Source organism: Cenococcum geophilum (genome assembly GCF_001692895.1).
Source record: "Cenococcum geophilum 1.58 unplaced genomic scaffold K441scaffold_1, whole genome shotgun sequence".
NCBI lineage: Eukaryota > Fungi > Ascomycota > Dothideomycetes > Gloniales > Gloniaceae > Cenococcum > Cenococcum geophilum.
The window spans coordinates 963527-984567 of record NW_027137559.1 but is presented as its reverse complement, the minus strand read 5'-3'; the positions used below and the strand labels follow the sequence as shown (position 1 = coordinate 984567).

The 21041-nt window shown below is 36.1% G+C and overlaps 1 protein-coding gene across 1 annotated transcript; it reads right to left on the bottom strand.

Annotated features, from left to right (window-relative positions):
* Positions 1-7568: 7568 nt before the first annotated feature.
* Positions 7569-8247, bottom strand: K441DRAFT_650162 (uncharacterized protein; the record flags this gene model as incomplete). The annotated part of the gene is made up of 2 exons (XM_067646991.1): positions 7569-7874; positions 8136-8247. 2 exons carry the CDS (start codon positions 8245-8247, stop codon positions 7735-7737), a joined length of 252 nt encoding a protein of 83 aa, XP_067510222.1. The 3' UTR covers positions 7569-7734.
* Positions 8248-21041: the final 12794 nt, after the last annotated feature.

Genomic DNA, 21041 nt, shown 5'->3' with positions numbered 1-21041 from the left:
ACGTTAAAGATATAAGAGCCTTTATAGGATTTGCCAATTTCTACTAACGGTTTATTAATAACTTCTCCGCCTTAGTCTTACCCCTTATTACTCTAACCTAAAAGGATAAAGCTTTTATCTTTGACAAGGGGTGTAAGAAGGCCTTTACTTACCTAAAGGTTATATTTACTACTACACCTATACTCTAATACTTTAACCTAGAATAAATAAGTGTTATAGAAGCCGACTTATCTAATTACGTTACTAGAGGTATTCTGTCTTAATATAACAAAGAAGGAGTATTATACCCTATAGTATACTTCTTAAAGCAACTAAGCCCTACTAAATATAATTACGAGATCTACGATAAAGAATTGCTAGCTATTATTAGATGCTTTAAGCAATGGCGACCTAAACTAAAAGGCGCTAGATTTCTAATTAAGGTCCTTAACGACCATAAGAATTTATAGTACTTTACAACCATAAAACAGCTAAGCTATTATTAGGCCCGCCAGTTAGAATATCTATTCCATTTCCAATTCTTAATTATATACTATCTAGGCGTTTAAGGTTAGAAGCCTAATACTCTAACCTAATATTTGCAGGACGCGCCAGCACTAGAAGAAGCGCGCTCTTACTAAAACCAGACCCTACTTCGTCCTAAACTATTTAACCCTTCTGCTAAGGACCTTATAGTACACTTCCTTAAAATAACTAATTAATTAATTAAATAGATTATAATTAATAAATACCCAAACAACGAGTTTATCTAAGAGACGCTTAAGCTAATTTATAATGGTGTTAGACACTCTAAGAAGATCTCTTTAAGTAAATATAAAGCTTGCGGAAACCGCTTATATTACCAAAACCGTCTAGTTATCCCTAATTACGATAAACTTAAGCTTAAGCTCCTTAGACACGTATATAACCTACTAGTAGCCGGCCACCTAGGCTAAGGAAAAACCCTAAAGCTACTCTAATAGGAGTACTACTGGCCGAATATATATAATATAACATAAAGGTACGTCTCTAGCTACTATATCTACCGACGAGCTAAAGCTTTATATAAGACGTATAATGGCCTTCTAAAGCCACTACCTATTCCGGACTAAAGATAGAAGGATATCTTAATTAACTTTGTTATTAATCTCCTCATAAGTAAAGGCTATATAAATATTATAGTAGTTATAGACCGACTATCTAAAATAAGACACTTAATCGCCTACCCTAATATGTTAACACCTATTATTACCTAACTGTTTCTGGATTATATATAAAAACTTTATAAACTTCCTAAAACAATTATCTCTAACAGAGGTAGCTAGTTTATCTTTGTATTTTAGAAAAAACTAACTACCTAACTCCGCATTAAAGCACTATTAGCTACGGCATACTACCTAGAAATAGATAGTTAAACAGAATGTGTAAATGCTATAATAGAACAGTATATTTAGATATACACTTTATACTTATAAAATGACTGGATTAACTAGCTTATATTCATTAAGTTTACTATAAATAATTCTGCCTTAGAAACTATAAAGGTCTTCCTATTTCTGGCTAACTATAGCTAGCATCTATAAATGGGTTTTAAACCCTTTAGTAATGTTCCTTGCCTTACTTACTACGCCTTATAAGTTGCAAAAGTAAATAAATTTATAGAGAAGATGGAGGAACTATAATAGTTTCTTGCTGGCGGGATAATATGGGCCCAATCTGTCTATAAAGCCGCAGCGAATAAGAAACAAACCCTAGCACTAGCTTACTAAATTAATAACTTTGTCTGGCTAGATATAAGAAATCTAAATATAAAACGACCTGCTAAAAAGCTTAATTAGAAGAACGCTGGCCCTTATAAGGTTGAAAAGGTTGTCTCCTTTTACGCCTACCGACTAAAGCTCCCTAATACGGTTAAAATCTATCCCGTATTCTATACGTTAGTCCTCTACCCTACTACCCCTATATTAGACGCCCTACCTAAATAGATATAAGACCCTCCCCTACTAGTTAAAGTAGATAGTAAGAACGAGTACTTTATTAAAAGAATTAATAATATTAAGTACGATAAATAGAAACGCTAATATATATACCTTACGAAATGAAGAGGCTTTACTAAGCCATTATAGGAATCCGTTAACTTTATAGGACTTATATAAGCCGCAGAAAACTTTTATAAACTCTACCTAGAACTACTATAGCCCTATTTTGCAGAAGCTTAAGTTTAAAGGGGGGGTGCTATTATAGGATACCCCCGTAACACCTTATACACGTCTACCTATTTCTACTAACTTAGCAACTAAAGACTAACTATAAGATAGCAATTTGTGGCAATCTAACGGCAATCTGCTATATTTTGCTAGATTCTGCTAAGTTTTACTAAATCCTACTAAGTTCTACCAGGACTACTACCTAAATCCTATTCTGCTTTATATATATATTGACTAAGCAACTAAGCTAACGATATATACCCTTTCTCCCTATTTTCCTACCTTCTCTCCTTACGTAACGTCTTAACTTCTTACATAGTTTATGTATATAGCTTAATAATATCCACTTTGCTATATATTATCGCCGCTTATACTTACTCCGTAACAGCCGTCTATAATATTCGCACCACCTACTTAGCCGTCTACTATATCTATATCGCCCCTACTAGCGCAGGCATAAGCTAATTCTTAACTATCTCTTCTATTTATCTTTAACCTATAGGCGCCGCTAAAGATATAATAAATGCTTTAAGGCGGTAATTTAGCCTTTTAGCTTTAGATTAAGTAGACTTTAGGGCTAGCGGGTAGGCCGTTAATTAAAGCTCTTAATCGCTACTAGGGGGCACGCTAGTGGGTTAATAGCAAGGCTATATTCTATAGCCGTCGCTATAGGATTATTAAGGATATAAGACGGCGCATAAAAGACGGTATAGTAAGAGATAAGAGATAGGCTATTAACCAGCTAAAACAGCTACGAGGCCAGTATTCTTTAAATTGGCTTTATAAGAATATCTAGGCTAGGGGAGGCTCCCTTTTAAGTAGTAAATAATACCTATTTTACTATAGTAACCAAGACGCCTTAATATAGGACTATACTAGTAACCGAGATATCTTAATATAGGACTATACTATAGTAACTAAGATGCCTTAATATATAACTATACTGCAGTAACTAAGACACCTTAATGTAGAACTATACTATAGTAACTAAAACGCCTTAATATATAACTATACTACATTAATCAAGACGCCTTAATATAGGACTATACTATAGTAACCAAGACGTCTTAATATAGGACTGCACTATAGTAACTAAAACGCCTTAATGTAGGAATAGAGCCCGTTTAGGTGTTATAAATTTACAGTAACATTACGCGATCGTCTAGAAGTAAACCTTTAAACTAGAAAAGTAACAGTCCGACATCTAAGCGGGCTTAGACCGCCCAGGCCACGCGCGCTTAGGCCAAATCTTAACGTTGCTACTAAAGGTAAGCCCCTTTCTCGGAAAAGTTAGCAAAATTCTATATACGGCTTAGTTAATGCCTAGAAATACCTAGTACGCCTTAATATAAGATAGGGCGCGGAGTTAGACTTACTCTAAAAGTATAAGATAATATATCGCATTTTATATATTTTCTAAGAAAAAAAAAATATTTAGTCCTTTTTCTAGTACTTAATAGACTATTATAATAAAACCTAGCGCTAGGTTTCCAAAGGCATATAATTACTAGTAAAATTAGCTTAAAGCTTCTTTAAGACCGAAAAGTAATCGTCTAGTAACTGTTTAGTAATAGTTTAGTAGAGGTCTAGATATAATAAAAGTAACTATTCTTAAGGGGTGCTACTAGGAATTTAGCCTTATCTACTAAATTTTTTAAGAAAATTTTAAAAGCGGGCATACGCCGTAAGCACGAATTTTTTAATATAGTAGATACTAAATCTTATTATAAATTCTAAATACGCACTTATAATTTATTAGAAAAAAAAAGAGAAAAAACTGTAAAAAAGGTTTATTATTTTATTGCGCTAATTAAGATTATTATTATCCTAAGGCCGAGATTCCCCTTTAAGTTCTCGGTATTTCCGAGTAATTTAGTAATTACTCTTATATACCTCCACCTTTAAACCTTTTTAATATATAAAAACTTTATTAAAACCTAGCAATTTTCCTTAATATTTAGCTCTTGCCCTTATAACATCCTTAGTATTAATTGTTTAACATTTTAACCGAGCTTCTAATACTATTTCCATCTATTTTATACGCCTATTCTACTTAAAGCTCTTATTAACTATAAAAAAAGTCCTCCTAAAAAGCAGTTTTACTAAAATATATACTATATATTAATATAATAGTCTATAAAATAAAGTATAATTAGTAAATATAGGTAGTTCTTTTAATATAAATTAGATATATTAATACCTTTTACTCTAAATAGCCCTTTTTTAAGGTTTTTTAAGACTCTTTTACTACGCTACAGTATAATTAAGCCTAATATTTTAATGGAATTGGAATACCTTTTACTTTTATAAGTAAAAAGTAGTGCTAATTATAAAATAATTAAGAAATATTATTAGTATAACTAATAATTCCGTGCGGCTATATAATATCCTTATTTAAGAACTTTAGTAGTGTTCCGTTTATAGTAATTTCCCTAAATAGGTAATAGTTTTCTTAGAGTAGTAGAGAAGATTTAAGGGTATTTAATTAGAAAATTAAGGTTAATACTTAAGGTTAGTTAAAGTGCTAAACGGTATTAGACTAAAATAGATTTTGTATAAGTTCCGTAAAAGTCTCTTAAAGACCTTGCTACACTAAAGTAAAATCTTTAACAGTCTTAATATTTAAGTTAAAATTAAATAAATTCTGCCTTTAAATAGTAACCTCTACTTAGAGAGGTAAAGCGCGATTTCTTTCTTAATACAGCTAAGATATATTAGAGGAATTCTTAGAGACTAAGAGAGTATAAAAGTAGGTCTTAGAGGGACTAAAAAGTAAAGGCATTTTTTAGTATTTTTTAAAGATTATTTAACGGTATAGGTGAATTTTTAGAGGATTAATATCCTTTATATCGGATTCTTTAAAAAACCGCACCGTTTCTCCTTTATCTTACCTAAAGAAATTAATTATATTTTTCTATTAAGGATATACTCTTATTATAGTTATACTAACATTTCCTTATAAATTATAATCTCTTTATATATTCTTTTTTTAGATTAAATAAATTCCTTAGTAAACCTAAGAAGCCGTTTATTTTAAACGGCAACTATAGTATCTTAAGCTTTATTTCTTGTTAAACCTAAGGTTCCTCCTATACCCTAATTAAGCTATTACTTTTTTCTTTTTAATGGAGCTATATTAAGAAAAATAATTACAATAATAGAACTTTTAGAGATTTTATTAAAAATATCTTAAAATTTTAGATATTTAATTTTAGATTTATATAGCAAAAATGGTTGTATTAACGGTTTTTTCTATAAACGCTAATTATTTTTTAGATTTCTTTGATAAAGGACTTACCCTATACCTTATTTTTACTAAAAACCTTCTAATTATTTTCCACATATATAAGCCTTAGAAAATTTAAGAATTACTTTCTCTCTTCTTAGAAAATGTCTTATTTCTCTTAAATTAACTCTTTTCTTTTATTATTAGATACTAAAACTCCTTTAAATCCTATACAGAAAGCTATAGAAGATGCTGAAATTAACAAGGAACTTAATAAGTAATAAGAGATTTTAGTAGCAGAATTTAATAATTCCGTAAAAATTAATAAGTTATTTAAAACTGTATATAAGGCTATAGAGGGTGCATTAGCACCTATAACTTTATTAGGTTATATAGGGTATATTTTTTATATATTCTAAGAATTTAGTTAAAAATACTTATATCTAATAAGATTATTCTAGGCAAATTAAAAAGTATATTTAATTTGTAAAAAAGGAAGCCCTAAAGCTTAAAAAGTTCGTTAAAAAGCTAAATAAAGATATTCTACTATTAATATACCTATGGATTTAATCTATCTATAAAAAGGCCGAACCTAGCTTATCTTCTTAGTTACTATAAAAAAGTAAGAATAGAACCTAGTTATATGCGCAAAAAATATATATAGCAGTCTCCTATTTCTATGCTTATGAGGTTTGTCTTAGAAGTAATTAATTTTCTAAGAAAAGTAATAGAGAATGGACAGGAAACCTAATACTTTTAGATATTGTGGTAAGATATATAAGAAGTCTATATAGACGAAAGGTATATTTTCTTTCTCGGTAATACCAATAATTATTTACTATAACTAACGCAATTTTATAGACTTATATAGGAGAAACGCAAGAAAGTATAAATGTAATTACTGTATTAAAGCTTTAAGAGCTTTACGAATATAACGCAAATTTTAAATATACTTCTTAGTTATCCTATCTTCCTATAGGTTAAGGAGGACAGATTTAGGGAGGTGTTTATTAGCGTATTATAATAAGCCTTATATATACGATAGCTTTTGCCTATTTAATAAGGTTTTGCGTATTAAAGTTTAGTATATTTAAATCCATAACCTTACCACTAGAAAGGTTAAACTTACGCTTAATTTTCGGAAAACATATTAAATAGGAGGTAAGATCTTAAAAATTTAAAAGCATACCTAATTTTAACGGCTTTATAGAAATCTAACCCTTTTTTCTTTACTTTAACTAAGAAGAGCCCTAGCTTAATATACCCGCTCTTTTACTTAAATAGCTAGATATCTTAAAAGTTACGTTAAGTTACTTATTTAGACTATTTAATGCATTTAACCAGCCAATAGTTAGTAAAAATGTTAAATTAGTAGGTTTTTTATTATTTTATAGAGAGTTTATTATTTTAATATTTTATCTAGGCCTCTGGAGTTTTTCTTTAAAATTTTTAATAAAATCTTATTAATATTAGGGAAGATCCGCTTATTTATAGGAGCCACTCCTTTTAAAGGGGTGGCGTTTAGTATTTTTCTAGCGAAAAACGCTAGGGAATTTGGAAATTATATAGTTGGGGAGGCTAGAGCTTAGAGTTTAATTCTTTAATAATTATATGGTATCTTTTCGGTAAAAACAATAATCTAGTTAAATCTCGCGAGGATTATATAAATCCTAAGGCTTAAAAAGGCACCTTATGTCCTTATTATAAAAGATTTTATAATTATGCTTAATATATAGTTTTATTAGAATATCTTTATTTAATATAGCTTTATATATATATTTAACGTAAGTAATAGGGTTATAATAGATAGTATAGCTATAATAGTAAGACCTTACTACCTTTTTAAATAGACTTCCTATCTACCTAATTAAGTATATTACTAGTTCTAAAATTAAAATAATAAAAACCTACCTCTATTTTAAATATATATTATATTCTTTAATTAATATCTAATATAGATCCTATATAGGCCTATATAGACTACTCCGTATATGTCGGAATATATAGACAGAGGTTACGTGGTTACAATGTCTCTAATTAGTCATCCTTATGGTGACTCATCAGCCCCCTACTTAGGCACTGCGATCCTTACGATCCTCTGCTTTCCTTACCTATTAGATAAGAATCAATTCAACAGTTAATAGGCCAATTAAGTGCACTTAGGTGATACCGATATTGATTAATGGTCAACCTCACCGGTTGGCTATAGAGCAACAAGGTTCACTGCCGCCCCAGTAGCTTCGTTCAATCGCAAGCAGCATTCTAGTACCTAGCAGCAAAACTAGCACCCAGCAGCTCCGGCAGCATCCAACCCCAGCCAGCTTAAAATATCGCGAGATATTCTACAGCACGCAAATCAACACCCAGTACGACCTCTTCACTGAGTGCCAGTACCCCCAGCTTTTCAATAGCACCCAGCACCCAACAGCCCTCGGGCAGTACCCCAGCAGCTACCTTAGCAGCTACCCCAGCAGTACTACGGCAGCGCTCTAGCCGTATATAGTATACCAGCTTATACAGCACCCAGCGTCACAGCAACCCAACAGCCTCGCGCAGTATCTAATTACCTAATAGCTTTACGCAGTAACCCAGTATAGCAACATAACTTAGCAGCAAACCAATATCTAGTACGCGTCTTAGCATATAAATCAACATCCAACAGCCTCGTGTAGTACTCCAGCGTTATAGCAACCTAGTAGCGTCAGCAGCATCCAATACCCAACAACCCAGCAGCGTCACAGCAGCATCCCATAACCCAGCAGCGTCAGCAGCACCCAATACCCAACAACCTAGCAGCGTTAGCAGCATCCCACAACCTAGCAGCATCAGCAGCATCCTATAACCCCGACACCGTCTGCTACCTTCTTTGTAGATCCGCCACGTCGAAAACCACGCCAACAGCACACCCTAAACGCCAGCGTGCCCCTTTTCCCCCTACGGCCTTTGCAAGCCACGAATACCACGTTAATAGAGTCTATATTGGTGGCTTTACGCATAAAGAAAGAACTGCTAGAGGAATTAAGATCTGCTAGCACGCGCCTACAACGCCAGCGCGCTCCCTATCCTCTGCCCTCTTAAATCTGCCAGTGTCTACGGCAGCTACGAACCCAATAAAATCTTGTGCCGATCTGCCTACAGAACCGACTCTACGCTAGCACCGTACTGCCACATACCATTGATAAACTGATAGCGCCGCTATGCCTGCTATTACGATACTGATTGCGCTGATACGCCTGCGATTTACCGACCGAATGATCGTGCCTGTATGCCTACGATCAACCGACCGACTGATAGACAAGCTCTATGCTTAACTACTATTACCACCGCCGCTAGTACCGTACTACTACCTAAACAGGCTTTTGCTGCTTCCACCTTCAGCTAAACCGACACCTTGCTGCCTTACTGCCTTGCTGCCTTCCTGCAGCACCACAAGCATAAAGAAAGAACTGCCAGTGTCGGAATATATGGACAGAGGTTACGTGGTTACAATGTCTCTAATTAGTCATCCTTATGGTGACTCATCAGCCCCCTACTTAGGCACTGCAATCCTTACGATTCTCTGCTTTCCTTACCTATTAGACAAGAATTAATTCAACAGTTAATAGGCCAATTAAGTGCACTTGGGTGATACCGACAGTATATAAAGAAATTTATATATTTATAAGAAAAAGCCCCTAGTATTATATTTTAAATACTTATACTATAATACCTTACTAGCCTTTATGACCTAATTGTAATAAAACTATATAAATCGCTACTAATACTTAGCGTTTTAGCTATTATGATAATTAGAGAGCCTATATAAAAGCCTATAGATTAGATCTTATAAGATATAAGCTCTATACTTTTTAAGTAATCTAATATATTAAAATAGTATTAAATTTATAGATCAGGCTTATATTATTAATTTATCTATTTATAGAGTTAGTATCTATATATATAATATAATAATAAGGAGGTAAGTTACTAGCCTTTTATACTATTAAAAGATTAACTTTTAATACTCCTACTTAAATTAATAATATAGGTTAATAACTTTTACTTAAATTAACTGTTCGTACCAATTTAATGGCACGAGTGAGTCATATCCCGGGGCACGAAATACGTATAGTATCGTATGCTCTTTGGGATGGTGGTGACTGTCTCTTGTATTGAAGTAGACTACGTAGTCTATATACTAATGCGTCCTCCCCCTAATTAGTTAGTGCTTCATAAGTGCACCAGACGCGTAAGCGAGTGGTTGGTGTACCGAACGCGTAAACGCGTACCTGGCGTACCGAACGCGTAGGCACGCGGTTGGTACGACAGGTGCTGTAATTATACATTAACTATATAGGAAAGAGAGCTTCTATTTAATCCTTATATAGATTATATAAANAGATAAACTAAGTAAACTATAGGCTTATTAAACCTTAAAATAAACTCTTATAAAAAAAGTAAAAAAAGAGTATTTAAGTAGATTTCTTTTTAATAAATAAAATCTAAATATTATAGTTTAACTAATNTTTTNTAAATTATTATCNACCTATTCTCNATAAATAGATAGTCTCNTAATAGGGCTATATTTTATATCTATTAAAGAATATATATTAAGTACTTATTTTACCTAAAATAGCTTTTATTAATATTATACTATAGCTTTTTTAACTTTACTTTTAACTTTATATACNTTAATAATTNTTNTACTATTTTTAACCACTATTACTTATTATAGGTTTTAGATTATAATNTTAGATAATAAAATACTTTTTAGTTTTTTATATAGGGCTAACTACTACCCCTAGAGCCTATAATAGATTAGGTANATATAAGTAATACTACTTTACTTTTTATATAATTATTAAGTAAGTATATGAAAGTGTATATACCTATAAATATTTAAATATCTTAAGAGAATTATTTAAAAAGAATTAACCCCTACTAGGTAATACTTAAAGACTTAGTTATATAAAAATAAAAATAGANGGGGGNAAGGTATTNTAGTAGATATTATANTANATATANAGCTTTATATANAGCTTTAANGGAGCTTTATANAGAGTATCTAGCAGGGCTTTTAGTAGAGCCTTTAGTAGAGCTCTATATAGGGCTTTATATAAAGCTTTAAGGAAGCTTTATAAAGAGCATCTAGCGGAGCTTTTAGCAGAGCCTTTAGTAGAGCTCTATATAGAGCTTCGGTAGAGCTCTATACGGAGTTTTAGCAGAGCTTCATGCCGAGCTTTTAGCAGAGCCTTTAGTAGAGCTCTATGTAAAGCTTTGTATAGAGCTTTATACAGAGCTTCTAGTAGAGCCTTTAGTAGAGCTTTATACAGAGCTTCGGTAGAGCTTTATATAGAGCTTTAGTAGAGCTCTATACAGAGCTTCGGTAAAGCTCTATACAGAGTCTTAGTAGAGCTTCGTACCGAGCTTCTGGCAGTAGAGCTCTATGTAAAGCTTTATGCAGAGCTTTATGCAGAGCTTTTGGCTAAGCCTTTAGTAGAGCTCCGTATAGAGCTTTAGTAGAGCTCTATGTAGAGCTTCGGTAGAGCCCTATATAGAGCTTTAGTAGAGCTCTATGTAGAGCTTTAGTAGAGCTCTATGCAGAGCTTCGGTAGAGCTCTATGCAGAGCTTCGGTAGAGCTCTATATAAAGTCTTAGTAGAGCTTCGTGCCGAGCTTCTAGTAGAGCCTTTAGTAGAGCTCTGTGTAGAGCTCTATGCAGAGCTTTAGTAGAGCTCTATACAAAGTCTTAGTAGAGCTTCGTGCTAAGCTTCTAGTAGAGCCTTTAGTAGAGCTCCGTGCAGAGCTTTATGTAGAGCTTTAAGGGAGCTTCGTAGAGAGCATTTAGCAGAGCTTTGTATAGAGCTTTTAGTAGAGCCTTTAGTAGAGCTTCGTGTAGAGCTTCGGTAGAGCTCTATATAGATCTTTAGTAGAGCTCTATGTAGAGCTTCGGTAGAGCTCTATATAAAGTCTTAGTAGAGCTTCGTGCCGAGCTTCTAGTAGAGCCTTTGGTAGAGCTCCGTGTAAAGCTTTATATAAAGCTTTAAGGGAGCTTCGTAAAGAGCATCTAGTAGAGCTTTATATAGAGCTTCTAGTAGAGCCTTTAGTAGAGCTCTATATAGAGCTTCGGTAGAGCTCTATACAGAGCTTCGGTAGAGCTCTATATAGAGCTTCGGTAGAGCTCTATATAGAGCTTCGGTAGAGCTCTATATAGAGTCTTAGTAAAGCTTTATACCGAGCTTCTAGCAGAGCCTTTAGTAGAGCTCTATGCAGAGCTTTATGTAGAGCTTTAAGGGAGCTTTATAGAGAGTATCTGGCAGAGCTTCGTACAGAGCCTCTAGTAGAGCCTTTAGTAGAGCTCTATATAGAGCTTTAGTAGAGCTCTATACGGAGCTTCGGTAGAGCTTTAAGGGAGCTTCATAGGGAGCCTCTAGGAGCTTTATATAGAGCTTTTTAGCAGTGCTTTTTAGCAGAGCCTTTAGTAGAGCCTGTTCCGACTAATACCGGTATATATGATGTTCTAGAACATTTCTGCCTCATTCTAAAACAAGTCGTCCTTGTTCCAAAATGAGTCGTATATTGCTTTAATCGGCTTTATTCCAGATTACTTGCCTTATTCTAGAAAAGATCTTGCCTTATTCTGGAAAAGATTTAAAGCTATATTAAGATTTGATAGAGCTTTTTTAACTTCTTAATAAATATATAGATTTTGCCTATTTCTTAATAATTATAAATAAGGACCAATATATAATTAATTTAATTTTGGCTGCAAAATAAGTGGTTATATATCTTAGATATTATAATCTATTATTTAGTAGAGTATAGTCGCGATATCTAGTATAAAAATATAAGATTTTAATTTTCTAATGAGATTTTCTATTGCTTTAGAGATTAAATTTTACTACCCCCCCCCCCAAACCACCACAACACTATTAGATTCTATCTAAACTAGATTACGCTGCGATTTATAGGTGTATTTAAAGGCCTTTCCACGTTATAGGTATAGTCTATAAGTAGTAGAAACCAATTAGGTAGGGGGTAGTTAATTATGTTCCCCAACACCAAAATTTGCAAATTGTATAAAGTTTCAAACCTATTAAGATCTATCAAAAGCCGGGCCCTCCGACGTTTTGCTAGCCATGGACTAATTACCTAATTAGGTTTGGCGTAATTGCGGTTTAGATTTCTCCTAGCTGCGCTAACCTTGCTCACTCTGTCGTTTTCCTTTCCTTTAGCTTGCGCAGCCTCGCCAGTAGGCTTAATTAATTACCTTCCTTATCTGCTATTGTTGATTAAGGTTATATAGAACTTTATAGTAGAGTCCCCTATTAGGCTCGCTTTGTTTAAGAGCTAATCTAAGTACTAGTAAGCAAGGTGTCCAACAGCAAGCGTTCAGCAAGCTTTGGGGCTTGGCAGCGAGCGAGCTGGCCAATTAGAACCGCTAGCTGCGCTGCGCTGCCCAAATCAAGGTCAAGACTGCAGCGCGCTGTCAGCGTTTCCTAATTAGGCAATTTAGATAGAATTTTTGGAGTAGCAGTTAAAAATTTTGGCAGCACTTTAGTATATACAAATTAACGTTACCTAGTTAAAAATCTATTCTTATTTGCCCAGTTTATATTATATCCGGAGGTTTAATAGAGTATTAAGGTACTTTAGCTAAGGAGACAGAGGCCCTATTTTAAAGTTAGTTTCTGCTTTAATCTTAAGCGTATATATATAGAGCTTATAACTTTAGTGTTTCTTCCGTTCTAAGGGGCTCGTAACCAGTAAGATCTATATTAAAGCTCGTTAGCCAGGGAGTAGTTAACCCGCCATTAGTATTAATGTAGTTAATTAAGCTACTTAGAATAAGGCCTTTAATTAGCCACCACTTCTAGTACTAGTCGGCTTCTATTATATCCGCACTAAGGCGATTTTATTTATCAGTTACTACCTTCTTAGCTTAGCTAAAGGCTCGCTTATATATAGAGCTTATAGCTAGTATAGAGAAGAGATCTAGGGCGATTTTAGCAAGTGTTGGATAGAGGATCCTTCCAACGCCGAGCCACTAGTTAAGAGGATTAGGTAGAGGGACGGTGGCCTTACTACCGTCCTTCTTAATCTTTTAAAGTACGAGGCCTTCTTCGTAATATCGTTCGGGCTTAGTAGTAAGCTTCTACTTCTTCCACTAGCGTATAGATAGAACTAGATTCTCATTAACTGTCAGTAATTGCTTATAGGCGTTATTATCCGAATTACCGCCCGGCTTGCGAGGGACCTTCCATTAGCGCTCCTTAGCAGGATCCTCGTCTTCTTTATTAGTAAGCTCATTAATATAGGTGTTAAAGACTTCATCCATAGCCTTTTCTGCGTGCTTCCACTATATAGGCCAGTTTCGCCACTTATCGCGGAAGTAGCCACGTTTAAGCGAAGGATAGAGTATTACCGCGGCGAAGTAAAAAGGACTCTCTTCCTTCATCTTATTAAAGTATTTATTAATTTTTTAAATTGCTATATTAACGCCCGACTTTAGGAATAAGTTAGCTTTATTGCTAAGCTCCTACTTTATCCGCTAGAGGCCCTAGTAAAGGAGTTCTATAGTAGTAATTAACTCCCATAAAGTACTATAAGAGCCCTTAACGCCAGGCGTATTAGCGTCACCTTTTATACACTTAGTAGCTTATATAAAGGGCCTTAGGATCTTAATTAGGCGCTTAACGTTAACCCAATCTATATTAGTAAAGGTATCCTATAATAGATCCGTTACGTCCCTATCTAACTACCTCTATACGCGTATATATTTGTTAATTCCTTTACAAAGTTTAATAGCTCGCACCAGTATAAAGTAGGTAGAGTTCCACCGCACGCCTCCGTCTTTAATAAGCAGGAGTTTTATATAATTAAATAGTTCGTCCTTAGCGCTGGCCTTCACCTAGTACTTAGTGAAGTCCTCACAACAGCCTAGTGTCCGCATAATATATTTAACGATATTATATAGCTTGCCTATAAAGCCCTTCTTGCGGAACTGCTTAAAGATTGCTTAATCGCTTACACTAATAAGCTCTCTCTTAAACTTGCTAACGCCTTCGCCGTAAATTAAGGCCTTAACGATAAGATTAATAATATAGCCGCTGCATCAAAGTTATCCCTTATTTAGCACTATAAGAGTCTCCTCTAATTAAGCGTAGAGCTCGTTATTATTTATAGCGTTATCTATCGTAAGGCAGCCAAGAATTAATTCAATCTTATATTTTAGGATTACTAACGTTAAACATCACGTGATATTTTCACTAGTATATAATCCTCTTATTTATAGGAGGCCAATAAGGACTAACTAAAGCTTGCCGTCTTCGTTAATAAAATAAGCAACTACGCCAAGTAGTAATAGCCCATTAGTAAACATCTAAACGTTATAGCTAATATTAATTTTACTAAGAGCGGTGGCTAAAAGGTCCTTAATATTAATAGTACGGTATATAAACGCGTTCTTAATCCAATTACTAAGTAATGTAGGCGCGCTAATAAGACAATCCTATATTTAAGGGCGGTCGAATCGTCAGGAAAACGGGGAGTGGCGCAGGAAATTTGGTTTCGCTAAAAGTACTTTTGGGGCCCAGGGCTAGCTTTCCGCCATATTAGCCAAACCCTGGGGCTGTACGCTAGCTTTTCGCCATATTAGCCAAACCCTAGGGCTATACGCTGGCTTTTCGCCATATTAGCCAAACCCTAGGGCTATACGCTGGCTTTTCGCCATATTAGCTAAACCCTAGGGCTATACGCCAGCTTCTGGCTATAAAATAAATATTATTACTATTATTGCATTTATTGCTATTAGGGTATTAAAATTCTAAAGGCCTCCTGTAGGCTCCTAGCAGGCTTTTTAGCAGGCTCTTAGCAGGACTTTAATTTTCCTAATTATTTAAATCGTCCTACATAACAGTACCATCGGGTCCCCATTCTATTCCCGACAGCCTCTACACGTGCCCTTTGCATACCCCTTGTACACCTAAATGCCACCTTATTTTTTAACCTTTCTTCACCCTCCTTACCTAGGGAGGCACTAGAACGGCAGCCAGCAGAAGACTGTGACCAGAACCAGACGACGGTCGTCAGAACCAGACGACGGTCGTCAGAACCAGACGACGGTCGTCAGAACCAGACGACGGTCGTCAAGAACCAGACGACGGTCGTCAGAACCAGACGACGGTCGTCAGAACCAGACGACGGTCGTCAGAACCAGACGACGGTCGTCAGAACCAGACAACCGGTCGTCAGAACCAGACGACGGTCGTCAGAACCAGACGACGGTCGTCAGAACCAGACGACGGTAGAACCAGACGACGACCACCATCGAACGACCAGCCAGCGAACACCGACGATCGATTCGATCGATCGATCGAATCGAACTAGAGCCTCGATATCAACCCATCACCAAATCGAATCGAATCAAGGCCTCCTAGGGAGGCACCCCAGATAACCACCGTTCCGAATGTACAGCCGGCGAACGCCTGTAGAGAACGATTGAAATCAATTAGAGCCTTCAATCGGGCCCGATCCTTCCCTAAATTAAATCCAGGTACTGACATGGCAGGCAGGCAGCAGGCAAGGCAGGCAACGCGGCAGGCAGGTAGGTAGGTAGTAGGTAGGTAAGCAGACAGGTAGGTAGGCAGGTAGGACCGTCGCCAGAACCATGACCGTCGCCGGAGCCAGATAATAATCGTTTGAACGACCAGCCAGTGAACACCACGATTAATTCAATCGGTTGATCGAATTAAACCAGAGCCTCAAATCACCCTATTACCAAATCGAATCGAATCGAATTAAGGTCCCTCTAGGGAGGCACCCCAGACAACCACCGTTTCAAACGTATAGCCAGCGAACGCCCATAGAGAACGATTCCGAATTAATACAATCAATCGCAATCGGAATCAAGCAGAGCCTTCAATCGAGCCGACCTCTATCCCGAATTATAGATTACAGACCAGGTAGGTATAGACAAGTAGGCACGCAGGCAGGCACAGACAGGTAGGCCACGAACAAGTAGGACAGTCAGATAGGCAGGACAGGCAGGACAGGCAGGACCAGGCAGGACAGGCAGGACAGGCAGGACAGGCAGGACAGGCAGGACAGGCAGGACAGGCAGGATAGGCAGGATAAGGCAGGACAGGCAGGACAGGCAGGACAGGCAGGACAGGCAGGACAGGCAGGGCAGGTAGGGCAGGTAGGGCAGGCAGGGCAGGCAGGGCAGGCAGGGCAGGCACGCAGGCACGCAGGCACTAGGCCTAGTTAGGAAATCAGTACATAGCCGGCGGATCATCGGGAACGCCGCCAATTGACGATTTAGAGTCTGCGAGAGATATCCCTTATAGCTACCATTAATTTTAAATTTTAAATTTTATTATTTATTTTATAATTATAAATATTACAGCTATAGGAAATATTATATAAAATGTATAAAATGTATAAAACGTATGAAACGCACAAAACGTACAAAATATGCTAATATTGCTAATGTTGCTAATATGGCCCCGGGCTAGCCCCGGGCTAGCGTAAATAAGTATATATAAGCAGATCAGCGGATCCAGCTAAAATGACCCCGGGCCAGCCCCAGGCTAGCCCCTGGCTAGCCCCTACCACCCTCCCGTTTTCCTGACGAATATAAGCAGAGCTCTCGTATACGCGCTAGTTACTTACCAAAAGGTAACGTCCTAGAGAATTATCCAATTAGTATAGGCTTAAATATAGCCTTTTGCTTAAAACGGCTGTTGGTTTAGCTAGGGGCTCAGCGCGTATAGATTTTATATAGCTGCCCTTAAGGGATTAGAAAGCTTTACCTTTTGTTCACTAGTCTTAAATTTATCAACAAAGATACTATATTTTCCCTTTAGATAATTGGCAATATAGTCATTACTGTTAAGAATAAGCAGAGCGCCTGGTTTGCGAGCTAGGTGGCAGCTTCTATATAGCTAAAGCCTCTTTTTACCATCTGGCGTCTTTTAGTATAGGTCAGCTCTATACTACTATATTTCTAACGGGCTTTAATTTCTAAATATTATACGCTTATTTAGCACTCGGTATCCAAAGTCGCCAGTAAGATATTGCCCGCTAATATATAAATCGTCCCATTTAATAGGAAATACGCAGCCGTAGTATTATTTAGCTAGAGGAGGAAGTTATAATACGTGTGGGTTAAAAGGATTTATTAGAACGCGTTATTCGCCCTTATTGTCGATAGTAAGGGGTATAGAGGCCGCGGAACTAGGCGTTAAAGGTACTAAAGGACTTAATTAACGTAAAGCTCGTGGTGTAGATAAGGAAGGAGTAATAAGTAGAGCTTAAAGGCCTAGCTGGCGTATGCGAAATAGGGTTATTTATAGCATCTTTATAAATAAGGGTAGAGTATAATATTAATAATTAAAGAAGGGTTAGGGATTCTTGGTAAGGCTATAGTAAGATTCCCTAATATCCTCTATCTTTTCCTAAAGCATTAGCACTTCACTAAACCCGATATAAAAAAGTTAACTTTTAGTAGTCGGTAAATAACGCGTTAGTAGAGATAATTAGGGATACTAGCAGGGGCTATATTAAGGATCTCCGTGTTTCTTATTGCTTAGCGCGCTTATAACCCCCAAACCTAACAGAAAGTTAACACGCGCTTTAAAACACTAAGATTCTATCACCACTTCCATATTAAGGCAGCGAGCTATCAGCGCGCTTCTGACCCTACTAGAAACTCGCTGCCTACATCCTATTGCTAGCTAGCTAAACCGCTATGTAGTCTCTTGGCAGCTTCGCTATTAGCGTTACTAGCTATTAAATACCTTAAATCGACCCTGCCTCGGCCACGTGCTATAACTGCGATAAGTAGGGTTACTTTACCTCGTTCTGCCCAGAGCTAAAGGATATAGGCGATATCAAGAAGATAAAGGAAGGAGAAATGTCCAATAAGTTAGGAAAAGAAGAACCCTAGGGAAAGACTCCCCCCTAGGGTACCCTATTGATCTCAAAGAGATTAATCTTAGTAAGTTAATAGGTAGAAAGTATTTTACGGTTCTATATATAGTATCTTAAAATAGATATAGAGTTAATATAACCGCCCTTATTAACACTAGAGTAAATAGCTTCGTAACTTTCACCGCACATGCAACCTTACCAAAAGGTAGCGCCACACTTCAAAACTTACGCATACCCATCTTACTATCAAAAACAATCGATTTTCCAACTTTTAAGACTTAATTCCTACTGCCTAGCGAGCTAGAGGTAGATTTATTTGTCGTTTTACTCCCTTTCCCCCAATAGAAAATTCTTCTTAGGGGTGGTCCTAGCTTATAAGCGAGGCACGGACAGGAATACTAAAACTAAATACCAAAACTACGAAATATAGAGGCTAGATTTTCTACTACCTTTTAGCCTAATCTCCCCAGAAATCTTCTAGTAGGATTAGTAAGGAGAAAGGGTATAAAGATAGTAAAACTAGGAACCCTTATATAAGATACAAAATGCCAAGGCCTAATAGGTCTAAAAAAAAACCTCCTATAGAAATAAGTGATAAAGGCTCTACATCTACTTGTTCTCCCCCTTTTCCTTCTCCTAGCCCAATTAGGACAGGAGAAAAAAGAAGACATCCTTAGTCTTCCCCTGAAAAAGAAAACCAAAAACCTATAAAAAAGACAATAAAACTAATAACTACTATGGATAATACGGACAATATACCCTCCTATTCCTTTTCTCCAGGACAATATCTAAGCTTCGCTTTAGAAAGCCTAACCCAGGCCTATAAAGGGCTAGAAGAAGAAGAAGAAGAAGAAAGAGAAGGAATAAAAGAACAAGTTAAACAGCTAGTGTACTATACACGAAGTATCCTATTAGGAGAAAATCCCTTTACATAAGAAGAAGAAGAAGAAAAAAAAGAAAAAGAGAAGACAAACGATGTCCTAAAAGGACTAGTAGAAGAAGTAAGAGCTCTCCGTAAGGAGGTGGCTCCTATTAAAGAAACCTACGCAGAGAGGCTAAAGAAGGACCTTCCTTATTAATACTATCTTCTACCCCTTCTACTTCTACTAGAAGTAAGAAAAAGCAGCTATAAGAAAGGAAGCTAGTCCTAATTACAGACGAAAAGGACTAACCCCTAAATACCTTCTCTATACGAAACAAAGTCAATTAACTATTTGCATTAAAATTGCAAGTAAAAAAGCCAGTTTTAGCATCTATAGCTAGAACAAAAGGAAAACAAAATATTCTCCTTACAACTACAGAAGAGTATAATGCAGATTTCTTGGTCAAATATAAGGAGATCTGGCATAACCGCTTTACCTTTTAAAGAGAACAAAAACTAGAACTATGGGTTTAAATTATAGCCTACGGGGTTCCTACCCTACCTTTCCTAGGAGAAGGGGCTCTAAGCTCCTAAAGGAAGAAATCGAGACCTTTAATCCTATAAGGATATAAGGACTACCTAGATAGATCTTATCTAGTGTAAAAAGACACAATCCATAGACTAGATTTGGCTCTATAGTTTTTACTATAAAGAACGAAGAAAAAAGACAAGAAATCCTTAAGCAAAAAGAGATATTAATTGCAGGTATAGCTACTAAGGTAGTAAAATACCTCGAAGTCTCTCCTACTACGCAGTGTACGAGCTGCCAAAAATTTGGCCATATAGGAGATAGGTGCTCTACTAGGGCCTATAGATACTATGCGGCTGCACATTTATCTAAAGACCATTCCTATTCTACCTGTATAATAACAGGCAAGCCTTACTAGCATACCACCCCTTTTTGCATTAATTATAAAGAAAAACACTTTGCTAATAGTAAAGACTGCGAGACTCTTAAAGCAGCTAAGCTAGTATATAAAGAAGATTTTATGGAAGAATAAAAACAGATAGGATTCTAGAAGGAGGTAACTCCTACTAGGCTCTTAAAAAGATATTAGAGAGTAAAAGGACAGAAATAAATTGCAAAAGGATAGGGATAGGGGTTAGGATTTCTTATTGTTTTTCTTACCATCTTCTCATTCCCTAGTAGTTGTAGTATCTTAGTATTTTACTAGGAAACTATAAACTCCTAATTTAGGGGTTTATAAACTACTAGGACATAGCTACTAGTATATATTAAGCTGCCTAGAAAGGATTTATATATATAGAACTATAGCGCNATAGCCCAAGGCTGCATGCGTAGTATTGTACGTAGTATAATACAATTGGATAATAAAAAAATAAAAAATAAAAAAATAGCTTCGCCTTTATAAATACTACCTATATAAATAATGTTGCCAAGTTTCTAAATGCAGAAGCTATCTGACTAGAGAAGCCTATCTAGGTAAAAGGCTATAACGGCTAAGCCAGTTAGCCTGTTACCCACATTTTAAAGTTATATATCGCTCTTAACGGACGACGCTAATATGGTATCCCCTTTTATATCCTAGACTTGGGGTCCTATAATATAATCCTTAGACGAAAATAGATGTCCTATTTTAATATTTAGTTAAATATGCAATAAAGATAGTTTATCTAGCTAGAGGATAGACTAAAGTTACCCTCCTTTATTAGGGAGATCCAAACTAACCGCAAGACACTAGCCGTAAGGGCTAACCCTACCTACTAGTAGGATGTCCGGGCCCGTAACCTAGCCTTTACCTAAAAAGACGCCTACCGCGAAGCTGGAAAGAACT